We start from the raw sequence: 14,876 nt of genomic DNA on the forward strand, positions 1-14,876 counted from the left end.
CACCTTGGTTCAGACTACACTGGAACCTTACTGATGTGAGCCAGGGGGTACTGGATGGAAGCCAAAGGGCTGTGGTTTCCCTCAGTCTTATCACGACAGCTTCACAGGGGCAGCCCCAGGCCCTCAGGCAGCCTTGTAATCAGATTGGAACCCACTGGGTTGGTCTCACAGGGCTCTGAGCACCAGATCTGGGGAAGCCAGCCCCAGAGAAGAGATGTGTGGGGGCTGGCCTCTCTCTGAACTGGGGAAATGGGTCACAGTCTTGTGTACCTGGTCGATGGTGTTACAGTCAGCTGAAAATCTATTCAGGATGCTTCCAAGGGGCGTGGTCTCAAAAAACCTAAGAGGCAACCAGAAGAAGTTAGTCATCCGTTTATTGATTTCCTTCCTGTTTATTGAATGAGGGTAGTTATTTCTTTCATTTTAGTGTCTCTGGGGTCATTTCTGGGTCTGGCTTCCTGGGGCGGCTCCCTTTGCAAGTCTGTCGATACCTATCTGGCCTGTGTCCCTGAGAATTCCTACAGCTGCCCAAGGGGTGCCGCCGCTCACTAACTTCTCTGGCTCTCAAGCCCCTGTATGACCACGGCCCCCTTCCTCAGCTGCTTGCTCAGCCTGCCTCGCTCAGCAGCTGCACTGGGGACATCAAGTCTTCTCCAGAGGGACGATCTGCCAGGGTGAACCGGTCCCTGGGGACAGCCTGTCATCTGGCTGACCCTGTGAGGCTACTCTGGTTGTTATCACTCTGGCCACGACCCAGAACAGCCCCACCCCTAACCAGAGGATTTCAGAAGCTCTGATCTGGGATCAGTAGAGGGTGACTAAACGTTGGGGTCATGTGTGTGGGCCACAGAAAGCTCATGAGACGGAAAAGTAAAAACTGTCATCAGATGGTGAGGCCTGGCATTGACAAGGGGCCAAATAACCTGTTGGCCTGTCGTGCTTTAAAACCGAGCCAGCCGGTCCATTGGGCAGGGACCACCTTAGAACTGTTTCACATCAAGCGGCCTTTGGGATTTTTATCCATCCCATTGCAGGAGAGGAAAACATGTCCCCATGCCCCCCGTGTAGGAACCTGCAGGCTGGCTGAGGGAGGAGGGGGAGAGCTGAATCTGTGGGTGGCGACGGGCAGATGGTACCTGCCCGGGGAAGGGAAACTTACATGACGTGGAGCCTGCAGACGCTCACTCTGCTGAAGGGCTGTCGTGACAGTTAGATGAGCGTGTGTGGCTGAGTAAATGCTGGTTTTCCTTGCCTTCTGCCCCAAGGAGGGCACTTTCACACACACTGTCTCCTTGAACCCCACCCCCTCCAGCCAGTGACCGAGGTTGCGTATGTCCACTTTACAGACGGGAAAACTGAGGCCCAGAGACCAGTGACTTGCCCACAGCCCAGCATGGCTCAGGAGAGGGTACCTCATGGGAGCCAGGATGATCCGGTTCAGTAGGCTGCGGTGCAAACTTTTGGCCACCTTTAGCCCCGTCCACTCTACTGTGACAGACGTGACAAGGCACAACACGATGCCCAAGCTGCAGAGCACGGTGAACACCATGGCGTAGACCGTCTGGTCAAGGGCGCACTCCTGGGCAGGGCAGAGAACGAGGCAGGGTCCTGGGGGTGTCCGTGGCTCAGCCCTCTCCCCCCGCTGGCCCCAGCCCTAGGGCAGCTGGCCGCACCTGGCTGAGCGAGCAGTTCCCGGCTACAGGGCTCAGGGTCAGGGCGCTGTCGGTCCACTTGGCCAGCCAGTAATCAATGGCCACCAAGACCATGTGCTTGAGCAGCTGGGAGAAGACGAGCAGAGACAGGAGCAGGACACCGGCGGATGACAAATACTTGGCACAGGCTCGCCACGGGATCTTGGCCCGCTGGTGCAGCACCGAAGACAGGTTGTCCTCCTCCTCGCTCTCAGCTCCCTCCTCTGCAGGCCACAAGAACCCACTCTGTGGCTTCCCATTTCGTGTCCCTCTGAGGGCAAAACTGGGGCATGTTATCCTCACTTACAGATGGGAAAACCGAGGCACACAGAAGGGAAGGGATTTAGTGGAAGTCACGCTATCTCACCACCCCCAGAATACTGAACCTTTGTCTCCCCATGGTCCATCGAACCTCAGGCCATGATCTCACTGCTAGTCCCACTGTCTGTACCTTCCTCCTCTTCCTCATCCTGCAGGAGGCCATCCCTTGAGGACATGGCTCGGGGCAGGCCCTGAGATGGCTCTGTGGCTTTTCTCTCCATGACAGTCTCCTGAAAGACAGAGGGAACCTGGTCAATGTCCTCAGAATGTGCAGAGGGAAAAAGGGAAAGTGGAGGGCAGCCACTCCTGGCAATGACCAGTGTCATGTTTCCAGGGTGCCCCCACCTGTGGGAAGGTCCAGATAGACACAAGTTTTTCTTGCCAGAATTTACTCCTCCCCATTTATCTGCTAACGATATCCCAAATGTTCTTGTGGGAGACCATCTCTCCCCTATTCTTTACTCCCTGTGACTCAGGTGGACTGATCATTCTCCCTGGCTCTGGGGCTGAGGACGAGACCCAGGGCTGGCCTATCTCACATTCTTCATCCCTGGACACAGTGATTTAGTCAAGGTGGGCACAGGACCAAAGTGGACAAAGGAGAGTTAGCCTGAGGATTTCTGATGTACTGTTGTGACAGAGGTACTCTCTTGCAAAGGGAGGTGTTGAGTTGGGAGAATGTAAGCCCGAGGCTGCTGACAGCTCTCTCGCCACCACGAGAATGAGGAGGGTCTGAGGGGAGCAGAGCCAAGGAAGGAAAGAAACAGGTTTCTGATAACTACCTGGATCTAGCTGTACCTGAAGCTGATCCTTTTTACTTTCATGAGCCAGAAAGTCTTTACCTTTCTCCTTTTCTGCTTTGCCAGTTTGAATTGATTCCCTGGGATTTTATAACTGAATGGTTTCTGACTATTTCAGGATAAGGGGAAAGCATCCACCTGAGTCTGCCCTGAGTAGCTAGAATAAGTACCGGCCCTCCTCTGGTAGGAGGAAGTTCATGCTCAGCTCTCACATCTGTCCTTTGGGGGGTTCCCTAGGGCAATGAGGGCAGGAAGGCCTTTATATGTTCAGGTTCTAACAGAAACTTCTCCTCGGAGGGAGGCTGCCCCACCCTTAGGACATACTCACCTTCTCCAGCTCTTGGTCCTGCCGGTTCATGAGGGTCTTCCAGTGCTCAAAGAGCTGGCACTCAGACCTCTGGAAATCCTTGAGTGTGCCCTCTCTCTGGATGGTGCCGTCCTTCATGGCAATGATCTGGAAAGGCAGAAACAGATCCAGCCCTGGGGCTGAACGGGAAGGGGGAGTGGCGGTCAAACCCCCACCTCACCAGGGAGTCTGAGAGGGACCCATACTCATCCTCTCCCCCACCATGACTGGCTGCTGGCTTTCCCACTGTGGTCGTCACCGACACACTCCCAGGGTCTAGAGGTCGGTGCTTCTGGGAGATAATTCTCAGTGGCTGTCCCAGGATTGCTAAGAGGGTTTGCAGAGTAAATTGGTGGCTCTTGGTCAAGCCATCTGATTCCTTGCTAGGATCCCACCAGGGGCAGCTGTTTTTACACACTCGATAGCTAATTGCATGCTACCTCTAGCACTTCCTGACTGCACGTCTGGTAGGTTCCACCAGTGGTTGACAAAGTACCTATTGGTCTAAGGGTGTGTGGCCATACCTCTTCGAAATCATAAAACTGATTTTATTTGAAACACTCAATGTTTCCCACTCATAGACACTCATCATTAATTCAGAGACCCTCCCCAGCTCCTTTATCTACCCCCACCACCAACCCGGCTGCTTCTGGGGTGTGAGGTGCGATGCCGCGAGTCTTGCTGTCTGACATGTCAAGAAACCAGTCATGCCTTTGTCTGCCTTCTTTGGACTAAAGATTGTCCTGAACTGCCTTGCCAAGGTCACTATGGAAACTCAGTTACAGACCTTCTGCACCTGTTATAATAGTTTTAAAAAGTAGAAGGAAGATGTAGGCCCATTTAGCGACAAGCTTAAAGATCAGTTTTCAGGAGCAAATTTATAGAGGAGTCTTGCAAGGCCCAGATTTTAAATTCACATAATTTCAATCTCAAAGTTTAAATGCTTTCCAAGTAGGGGCACCTGGGTGGCTCAGTGGGTTAAGCCTCTGCCTTTGGCTCAGATCATGATCCCAGGGTCCTGGGATTGAGTCCCGCATTGGGCTCTCTGCTCAGCAGGGACCCTATTTCCCCTTCTCTCTCAGCCTGCTGCTCTGCCTACTTGCGATCTCTCTCTCTGTCAAATAAATAAGTAAATAAATCTTTAAATGTTTTCCAGTCAATTGAGAAGTAACTGTTGTCTACATATTGAGGAGTACAGGAATTTGGTTAAGGTGGGGTTTCACAAAATTGCATTCTATTGATAACACTGAAGTTTCCACTACGACTTGCATTATTTGTTTCCATATTTTCCACCTGATCTTGACTGAAATGCCTCCAACCCTCAGTGGCTCAGAGGGCAGGAAGATGGCTCTCCCATCCAAATAACCATTCCCGAGGCCAGGGGAGATGAATCATCAAACTAAGCCATAAGTAGAAGGTAGGAATTGAGTGTCTGCTTCTTTCTGAGACTTCTTGGTGCCAGACTTGCATGTACCCACAGGGGCCCCAAGTGAGGAAGGGAACATCTGCAGCTCTAAGGGATACCAAATCCTTGGCCTGTGTAGGACTTGCCTGAGCGACCCTGCCTGCTTGGAGCCATTCAGCATGAATCTCTTCTGCTTTATGGCCCTCAGGAAGAGCTACGGAGACACTGACTCCTTTGAAGATGTCCCACTGCCTCTCCCACCTCGGCCCTCCATAGCTTGACCTCCTGTGGCCCCTCACCCAATCTGCATGTGGCAGGTACTGGAGCTTGTGGGTCACTAGGACCACTGTCCTCTTGTCATCCTGGAGTAGCTCAAGGATCCCGGCCTGCATCAGGTGGTCACTCAGATGCACATCCAGAGCTGAGAAGGGGTCATCCTGGGCAGAGGGGAGAAAGTGGGGGCAAGGGGAGGGGGAGGGGAAACAGTGAGAATAAAACCCCTCAGAGTTATACCAGCTCCGGTCCAGGGACTGACACTGGTTAACTGTATGGTCTTGGACAATGTACTTAACCTCTCTGGGTTTTAGATATCTCATCTTAAAATATGGCTGTTGCCAGTTACTGCTCTCAAACAGATTTAATCATAGGCACTTCCTGACTCCCGAACTTTAATAGCTCCCCATTGCCTCTGAAGTCCAGTTTCCTTAACATGATGATCTAGGCCCTCTACTACCTGCTCCGTCGGTCTGGTCTCACTTCTCTGTCCTGTCCAAGCTCCCTGGACTCCAGGTTTCCAGAGAACTTGCCACTCCAAGGTTTTTAACCTATGATTTTTCCTCTGCCCAAAGTGCCATTTTACCTTTTGTCTGCCTGGTGACTCATCCCTCAGTGATCTGTCCTAGCTCTTCCTGTGTCTTTTCTTGACTTCAGTGCCTAGCCTTCCCTCCTCTCAATTCCAGTTGTGATAGTTATCTGTCCACTCCTCTGAGGACCCCAAGAACCGACACCTCTTATGCCCATGCCAGGTGGAATAAGAGCTTAATACAATTTTGCTGAAATAAACGGCCATATCCACTTTACTTCTTCTAACAAAAGCTCACATAAGACCATGAATAGGTTGGTACTTTGTAAAGGGCTATGTCAGAGGGTAAAAAAGACTACAAACCTTTATATTTTGAAGTGTGTTTCATGGGGAGCATTTATGTGTATTGAGGGCAGGCGGGGGAAAGAATAAAACCAGGTTCAGAGACCCGATGTTCCTTCTTCTGACTCCCTACCCAAATGGCCTTCCTCTTCCCTTCTGTTTCACTGACCCCCTCTTCAAGTTCTTCCTCCAGGAAGCTCTCCCTGATTATTCTAGCCCTCGCCATTGTCTCCTTAGACAAGTCTCCTCATAGACTGTGCCACAGTTTGGCTTTCAACTGGGCTGTGGCTCTCAAGTGTGGGTGAGAGCTATTTCCCTAGATAGACTCTACCTCTTTGAGGCCAAGAGCTGGCTCTCCAAACTCCTCAGTGTCAACCAAAGCACCTAACACAGAACTTGGCATGAAATAGGGCAGATAAAGCTAATAAGGGGATATCATGTTTGACTGTTAATGGTTATCTGGAGTGCTGTGTTGAGAAGGATTCTAAGGCCAAGTTAAGTTTCCCAAAGAAACTTTATGTGGGGTTCCACAGAATTGCTTTCATTGATAATGCTGAATTTTCTATTACTACTGCTGTGATCAATTAGCAATGTCTGCTCTGGGCACGGGACAGGAAGCGGCACATACATTCCACGTGTTCTAGTGGGGCTAACTAAGTGTTGACAGTCTGGGGCTGTCCTACAAGAAGACAGCCTGTAATTACCACACATCTCCCTTCACGGCTGCTGCAGAGTTCAGTGCAAAGTCCACAGAGGGTCATTTGCACTATCCTTGCCTCAATTTCACCCTCAGCGATTAGCTGATATCTCGGGCAGGAGAGGGTGTGGCTGGGTGGTGGTGGTGGTGTATGTGTGTGTGTGTGTGTGTGTGTGTGTGTCCAGGCAGTGAGTCATGGAGGGCCCCGAAGAGGACACCAGCTAAGACACTCACCAAGAAGACAACGTTGGTGTGCTGGTACAGGGCTCGGGCCACACTGATTCGCTGGCGTTGACCACCAGACAGGTTGATGCCCTGTGATCGAAGGAGAGGAAAAGTCACACTCTCAGAGCCCCTCAGGAAAGACTGTCCTGGCCCTCACTTCTTGACTGTGAGCTCTTTGAGAGAGAGGCCTGGCTCTCTCCACCTCTTTGACCCCTCCTCACCATGAAGAGAGGAGGGACTTATACAAGTTTACTAAATTCATTCTGAAGTGGAGAGCAGGATTCCCACATCTTTGGAGATTCATCATGTAGGGACCATCTGACCGGTGACAACTCAGACACAGGAAGTAGGGATTTAAATTATACAGAAGGACAGTTGTGGGAGAATCCCATACACCTGAGCTTACGGAGGAGGGGCCCCACCTGGCCAGGGTACATGAAGGAGATGACTCTGGGTCTATCGTAGTATCCTGTGGGCCTTAGAATACACGTGAGGCATGAATGAAGGCGATACCAAGTCATCTCCAGCCCACAAAAGCACGAGTTGCAAACCTGTCGAGGACGGCCAACAGCCCAGGGCTTGTGACCATTCTGACCTCACTGCAGGCTGCTCTTCCACCTTTCCCCTCTCTTATTTTCCAGTCACCTGCTTTCCCTGAGAATCATCTCCGGACATGCTGGGGGTCAGGGGAGCTTGGCCCTGCCTTGTGCAAAACCCTATAGAGGCTGCTACTAACCCGTTCCCCAATCTGAGTCTGGTCTCCATGGGGCAGGATGTCGATGTCCGGCTGCAGGGAGCAGGCTTCGATGACCATTTTGTACCTGGAGTGGTTGGGGGGAGAATGGGATGGGGGGGCGGACACAGCCGGTCAGCCTGGCCAGAGTGGGACCTGACCACATGCACTGGGCCATTAGCTTTGGGGCAGCTGGGCTCAGGGGGAGCCATGGCCTTAATGGCCTTCTGCTTGGGTGCAAGCAAACACCACGTGAGCGTGAAAAGAGCTGAGGGCAGCACCTCACAGTGTCTTGGGACCAGTTAAATATTTGAAGGATGAAATTGGATAGTAGCAAATCTGCCATGTAAGTGATAAGAGGGGGCCCCGGGCCGCTGCGCAGTGGGAGAAGCTGCGGTCAGAGCCCACACCGGGGGCACGGCCAGGGAAAATCACTGCTGGTAGGCTTTGGCAGTAATGATGATGGCTGATCAAATATTTGGCCAGCCTGCTCCTCTCCTACTTCCCTAGGCAACTCTTAGCTTGGGCAGGTGCCAGCCAGGGTGCATGGAGGCATCAGAGTGTCTAGGTGATATGTAATTGGGTGTCAGGCAGCCTTGGATTTGAGACCCATTTCTCTCACTTATTGGATGGGTGGCTCTGGGCAAGTTACCTAACCTTTCTGAGCCTGGTAAAAAGAGGGTAATCATAGTAGCTGCCTGCTGGGGCGGTTGTGAGCATTAGAGGAAACCGCGCATAGAAAGAGTGGGACACGGCCCTTGACACTCAGGAGCTCAGTGGATGGTAACCATTATTATCATGGGAGGGAAAATAGCACATGAGCTGCAGAGCGGGTATTGGGAACGACGGGAAGCTGGGTCAGCCTTCCCCTCCACCCCAAGGGAAGGCACTGGGGCTTCCACACAACGACCTCACACCCACAGGAGTTAGACCGCCCCAAAGCCCAGGCATATCTGAATCATTTCCAGGTGCGCCATATGGAACAGGCTAGAATCCAGATAAGCATCCCGGAGAGCAGGACGGCTGGGTATGGGAGATGGATGGAGGCGCAAGCAGCCGGCAGGTGCTCCGGCGCCGGGGAGGGCTGTCCGGGGCTGCCCCTGACCAGTTTCTCCCTTCCCCCAGCCTGTTCTCCTCAGAGAGGCTTTTACCGTTGTTTGTTGAAGGGACTCTCAAAGGTGATGTTCTCCTCCACAGTGGCGTTTAGCAGCCATGGTTTCTGAGAAGCATAGGCCACGGGGCCTCTCTTCCTGGAATAAAGCAGGTGGGAGTACGGGAGGCCTTCTCAAGGGCTTGTACTCAGAGGCAGTTGTCAGGCAGATGGCTTAGGCCAGGGAGGTGGTGCACCTGTCAGAAATCTGTGTGGCCTCCAGCGGCCTGGGCTGGGCTTGGGTGCTGGGGTCTTGGCAGACTAGGGGGAACGGGCTCGCAGCCCTGCCCTGCCCTGCCACCAACCTGTCCCACCCCTGTCACCTATTTCTCCTAAGTCTTCACCCAGAACTGGGAGAAGCCCTGAGTGTGACCAAACCAAGTAATGCCTCAACCCCTAATTTCCTTCTTCCCTGAGAGGCCCTCAAACCACTTGATTTTGACACTAACAGGTAATTGTCCAAGTGGAACTTTTTAAAAAATAAGCAGAGCCAAGGAAACCACATTTAGTGTGATCAGGTTTTTGAAGACCAAAAACAAGGGGTGGGGTGGGGGGGATAAAAATGATCTGGTGTGAAAGGAGCAGCGTGAGGCCTCTGACCCTTCTGGTGGAGCATGGAGCCCCCCTGGGCCTCTACCCCGAAGCTGGGATGGGCCCTGGGGGGCTGCCTTCAAGAGTTCTGTGTCTCCAGGGCACCTGGGTGCCTCAGTGGCTTAAAACCTCTGCCTCTGGGTCAGATCCCAGGGTTCTGGGATCGAGCACTGCATTGGGCTCTCTGCTCGGCAGGGAACCTGCTTCCCCGCCTCTCTCTGCCTGCCTCTCTGCCTACTTGCGATCTCTGTCTGTCAAATAAATAAATAAAATCTTAAAAAAAAAAAAAAAAAAGAGTTCTGTGTCTCCCTTGGAAGAACCCCTCTGAGGAAGCCTGCCCAGAGGGCGGCTGCTCCCCATCACAGTACCTGACATCCGAGTCGGCCACTGGCTCCCGCTCTGGGCTGCAGCAGGAAGAAAAGACGTAACTTCAGGGCTCCCATGCATGCACCAACTTCTCCACAGACACCCAGCTCCTTCAAACCCAGCGTGAGGGTGCCTTTATAGCCCCTGGGACCAAGGATGCAGCCACCCATGTTGCCTGGAGGGGTGTGGGGTGGGGCTTGGCCGTTCTGGGGGAGCCTCTGCTGCCTGATCCTGTGTAGTCACCCCAGTATGTGTGAGGTGTGTGAGGAGGGCCCCAGCCAAGAGGGAGAGTGGGGGAAAGGCACCAGGGGTGTAAGCGTGTGTGTGTGTGTGTGTGTGTTTTGGGCGGGGGTGTGGGTAATCCTGTGTCAAGAGTATGAAGGCCAACATGTGGCTCCTCCAGACACTGGCCTCTGCATCGGGGCTCAAATGCACAGACTCGTCTCAGACAGACGTGGCTGCCAAAACAGCTGGGGCAGGGAGGGCTGTCTGGAAGGAGCCGGGCCAGGCCTGCAGCTTGTGGGTGAGAACGTTTGGCCCACAGAGCTCTCGCGGTGGCAGCCAGAGGGCCGAGAAGGGCTCGGGCGTGATGGGAAGCCTCGTGTGGTGGCCCTGTCAGCAGCCTGCGGTGGAATGTGGGGGAGTCTGCGGGGAGGGGCACAGTCAGCTGCTGCATCCACGTGCCCTGGGCTGCCGGCAACTGCTCTGGTGTCGCCCTTCTACCCCGCTGTTCTCATCCCCAGGTCGGACCTGTCACGTACTGTGACAAGCCTTTTGGCTTGAGAAGCATGGTCACTGTGGCTAGAGAGGCTGGGCCTGCCATCACACCCAGGCACTTGAGGACAAGGTGGGAGAAAGGGCAGAGGAACCACGGAGAAGTGAAACACTCCAGGGTCAGAGCGAAGGCCGGGAGCTTGAGTGTATGTACCAAGTTGAGTCAACGTTCCCAGTCCTGGCTTCAAGCTGCCGCCCGGGTGTCTGGGATGTTCTTGGGAGCTGTGAGGTTGGGGAGGGTTGTGAGGGTCTCGGAGCCTCATTAATCGATTTTACTTGGACTTTTTCAGGCCCATACACTAAACATAAAGCAGTAAGGCCTCATTTTCTGTCTGGCCTGGGGGATATCCACTTCCTCTCTCACAGCAATGTTTCTCAACTTTTTTTTTCAGAAGCACTCCCTAGGACCCTTTAGACAGAACCTTTTCTTCCCCCCTAATTTCCTTTTCCCTGCCATTTGTTTTCCAACTCAATGGTTTTTAGTTGGGTCACAAGGTCATGCAAGCATCACCGCTAATTCCACAGCATTTTTATCACCTCCCCCAAATAAATCTGTACCCATTAGCAGTTACTCCCTTTCTCCCTTCCCACCAGCCCATGGCAAGCAGGTAGCTGCTGACTATCCACCATGACATTTTAATTAATTAGTTAATTAAAAATTTTTATTTTTAACAAGGCTCCACACCCACCATGGGGCTTGAACTCACGACCTGAGATCTAGAGTCTCATGCTCTGCCGAATGAGCCAGCCATTGCATTCACCATGAAATTTTTAAGCCACAGATATATTGTATATGTGTTTCTATATTATATGGCCTTTGAAGGCCACAGACTGGTGTGTCTAAGTTGGTTTTTTTCTCTCCAAGAAGCAGACTTTGCCCTTGTTGTGAAAGTATGCCTTATTGTGAGGCCTGGGGCCTCTGACATGATGTGGGCTGCAGACCCTGCAGTCCAGACTTAGTACCCCACCCCCACAAGCCCTCCCAGTCCCCCAGCTTCTTCCCTTTGTTGGGACCCACTTCTAACCCAGTTCCGAGGCTGTACCTGGGGTCCTCTCCCGTCTCATCAGGAAGGCTGCTGGGGCACAAAAGGGAAAAACCAACACCAAGTTACTCTCACTCCACTGCACTTCTCTCCATCACAAAAGTCTTTGGAGAGCAGCATATCCCCGCCACCCCCGCCCCTCCCACCCCTTCCCAGTGTCCCCAGGCGGCTTCCTCTTCTCAATCTCTGTCCTTCCCACAGCACCTAGATGAGCACCCTCCAAATAGCAAGGGCTAGATCCGTGCTCCTGGCCCGGGCTCAGAGCACAGCAAGGCAGGCTGGGCATCACGATGGTTTTCCAGTTGGGAAAACAAAAGCTCAGAGAGGCAAAGGGACTTTGTCAAGCTCAGAATCAATTTATGTGGTGCTTTCAAGCTGTAGATTGGGACCCAGTAATTGGGTGTGAAGGAAGTGAACTGGAGCTGCTCTAAAAAAAAAAATGTGCATAGCATGTGGTGAAGATGTGTATTTTTTGGTGACAATTTTTTCTCATATCTATCAATGCATGAATGTAATAGACTGTGATGTAAAATGAGTTTCACACTGTGGATTATAGTAAAAAAAATTTGAAAAGTCTGAGTGAGGTGACCTGAATTTTGATGCTGACTTTGCCAGTGTTCTCTCTCCTCCCCCAGACCACCTCTCAACCTTCCAGAAGTAGCCCTCTGTCAAGAAAATAGGTGTTTCTGACATGCATATTTGGGGGAAAGACAATTGGCTCTGTTTTCGTACAGATCTTACTTTAATCACACTAAAACCAGCTAACATTTATATTGAGATTTTAGAAGCACTGTTATAAACACTGTAATAGTGTCATCTTTTGTAAGCTTTAAATAATCACATGAAGGAGGTTGACTTTGACTGTCTCCACTTCACAGACAAAGAAAGTGAGGGTCAGAGAGGTTAAGTAACTTGCCCAAAGCCACACAGCCAGCAAGTAGCAAAGGAAATAGATCTATGTGTCTGACTCTAGAGCTTCATGCTCTTAATGACCATGCTACATTACTTCACTGTGATTGGTCAGGAACACTGGGATGGACAAAACCAGGGACAGAAAGGAGACTGATGAATTCCTTTCTGTCCCTTGCTGAGGAGCAGAACTGAGAGGAGATCTTGATGAATGTGTAGTCTCACGTCTCCTCAGATTCTGTTCTCCGATCTTTGGGCTCTCCCTTCATTCTCTCAACCCCAGCCAACCTTGCATTCTTCAACCACCAGATTGCTTTGATTTCTGGGCAGCTGATAACGTGAGACAGATGAAAAACCAAAGCTTACAAATTCCAACTATGGCACGGCCCAGATGAGCTTGTCTCTGGAAACTTCCTGTCTTGCCTGCTTTCAGAGTTGCAAAGAGCTGCTTCCAGAGCTGTCTTTTACCTAGAGGAAAGCACATCTGCGGCCACCCTGAGGACCCCAGCACACAGTGAGCGCTCTGGGCCCTAACTCAGCTCGCATCCTTGTCTGGACTGCTTAATTAGCCTTTGTAAAGGACTGCCTAACTCTCTAATCAGCTCCTGCATGAGTCTTTCATCCCCAGTGGGATTTTAAGGCAGGAAGAGCATCTTTTCCAGCCACCACCTTGCTTAACGCATGAGTGACCCGTAGTATAGGGAGGTTATTAACTGACATCTTTGTCATTTGGGAAGAAGGGAGGGAGGGAGACTAGCACTCAGTGAGGGCTGTCCTCATGCCAGACACAGGTGAAGCTGTCATCCACAGGACAACACTATAAAGAGGTATCCCCATTTTATAGATAGGGAAACTGAGGCTTAGAATTTGCATGACATGCCCGATGTTACAGTTAGGATGAAGGGAAGCTGGGGTATGAATCCAGGTACATCTTCGCCTATTTCCAGTGTAGTCCCAGCCTCCCTAGAATAAGCCTCCCCAAGCCTTTGTGTGTAGATATTTCCATCTGAAAAGTACAAGATGGTACAGGGGGCACATCCTTTCTCTCATGGGGTCTTAAATGTGTTGGGACCATTTCATCCCTCCTCTCTCCGTACCTTTGGAACCAAGCATTGAGCTGAAGGAAAATTCCCTCCAGTTCTCCAACCCTATCGCCTTCCCTTCAACCAGCTAGGAGCTGTGTGCACACCAAGTGGCACTGAGGTCCAGAGCCCGCCCTTACAGGGCTTGCTATCTGGTAGAGAAAAGTCAGAAAGTTATGAGGGCCAAAACCAAGGGGAAAGGACCCACAAACACCTTGCAAATGCATAGAGAGAAGACTGGAAATGGGTGGTTTTTACCTTCTTTATACTTGTGTAAGTTTTCTAATTTAATGACATTTTTCTAGAATCAGAGAACAATGTAAATGTAAAAAATAGTTTGGGGGAGAAGAAATCAGAGAGAGTATGGAAAGACTCCAAGAAGTCAGAGCTGAGATGAACTCTGAAAGTTGGGGAGGACCACAGGCAGACAGGGAGGGAATTCTAGGTTGGAGGAAGAGGCAGCACAGGATGGCAGGCAGCACAGAGAACTGCAAAAAATATGGGATCTGAAGCGCATCTCTGAGGAGTTTCTTGACTTGCTAGTGTGAAATCTTTGGCAAGTCCCTTCCCTTAGGGGAGCCTCTCTTTCCTTCTGTATAAAATTGGGATAATGGCACAAACTCAGCGACACTGGGAGAATATGTTATAAACACAGCTCTGAGCTGGTCGGAGGCAAGGTGTGGGGTTGCAGAACTGGGGGATCACCTTTCGGCTCCATGCTTGGTCCCAAAGATGCACACGGAGGGAGAATCAAATGGGCCTGCCACTTGTTCAAGATCCCAGCAATCAATAAACAGGGAAGAGGCAGAACAGGTTAGAGAGGAAGTTAGAGCCCTTGGGTCCCCATGGTCCCTTCATCCTGCCCCCTACAGGTCTGTAGCTACCTTGAAATGTTACTTTTTACCCACAGAGCACTTTCCAATTAATGTCATTGGATCCTAACACCAAGTCTCCGAGAGAGGAAAGCATTTTTCTCATTGTCCCAATGAGGACACCAAAACTCAGAAAGGTGAAATAACCTACCCAAGGTCACACAGCAAGCAAGGGGCAGACTCAGGACTACGGCCAAAAACCACTGGGTTCCAAGCCTGGTTCATCACCTCCATGCAGGGCCCCCTGTTTTGTCTGCTTACTACCTCACCACATCTGCCTCCTCCAGGAAACCTGGGGTTACCTGAGCCCTTTACCCTTACTCCCCACAGCCTCCAGGAACTGCAAGGGCAGATCGGACCATAGTCACAAAAGGAGGCTGTTTCTCACCTCCTGGGGCATCAAGGGTCTTGGGAGGCAGCCTTCCCACCAACCCCCCACAAGGCAACAGCATTCTGAGGGCAGCCCAGGGCAAAAAGGCCGCCTGAGTGGGCACAGACAGAATAACAAACGGTTCCTATGTGGACGCCACAGCAGGTGGTGGGAGCAGGGGCATCAGGGAGCTCCAGGGAGGCTGATTTACGTTCTTCCTCAGGAAATGGAACGTTCCCCCCCAGTGCTTTCCTCAGGGCTCTGCTTCCTGCTGGCTCCCCGGGGACGTTTAAAATCATTCTGCTGTGGTCATGAATGGCCCTATTCCTCATTTCTAGGGAAAGAATTTCACGGGAG

The 14,876-nt window shown here is 51.7% G+C and overlaps 1 protein-coding gene across 2 annotated transcripts in view; it reads right to left on the bottom strand.

Moving 5' to 3' along the window:
* The window catches only part of ABCC8 (ATP binding cassette subfamily C member 8), a 73,498-nt gene that overhangs the window by 11,641 nt on the left and 46,981 nt on the right, over positions 1-14,876 (bottom strand). The window contains exons 17-27 of one of the 2 annotated variants that reach the window (XM_044258915.1): positions 11,287-11,316; positions 9,472-9,507; positions 8,514-8,612; positions 7,366-7,450; positions 6,639-6,719; positions 4,863-5,000; positions 3,141-3,266; positions 2,143-2,242; positions 1,674-1,915; positions 1,413-1,579; positions 271-340 (exon numbers count right to left, since the gene is read on the bottom strand). In XM_044258915.1, the coding sequence (XP_044114850.1) occupies positions 271-340; positions 1,413-1,579; positions 1,674-1,915; positions 2,143-2,242; positions 3,141-3,266; positions 4,863-5,000; positions 6,639-6,719; positions 7,366-7,450; positions 8,514-8,612; positions 9,472-9,507; positions 11,287-11,316 (1,174 nt within the window). Of the gene's footprint in view, positions 1-270; positions 341-1,412; positions 1,580-1,673; positions 1,916-2,142; positions 2,243-3,140; positions 3,267-4,862; positions 5,001-6,638; positions 6,720-7,365; positions 7,451-8,513; positions 8,613-9,471; positions 9,508-11,286; positions 11,320-14,876 lie in introns of both variants that reach the window. The other variant, XM_044258914.1, reaches the window with a different exon arrangement.

The sequence above is a fragment of the Neovison vison genome, chromosome 7 (genome assembly GCF_020171115.1).
Source record: "Neovison vison isolate M4711 chromosome 7, ASM_NN_V1, whole genome shotgun sequence".
NCBI classification, from domain to species: Eukaryota; Metazoa; Chordata; class Mammalia; order Carnivora; family Mustelidae; genus Neogale; species Neogale vison.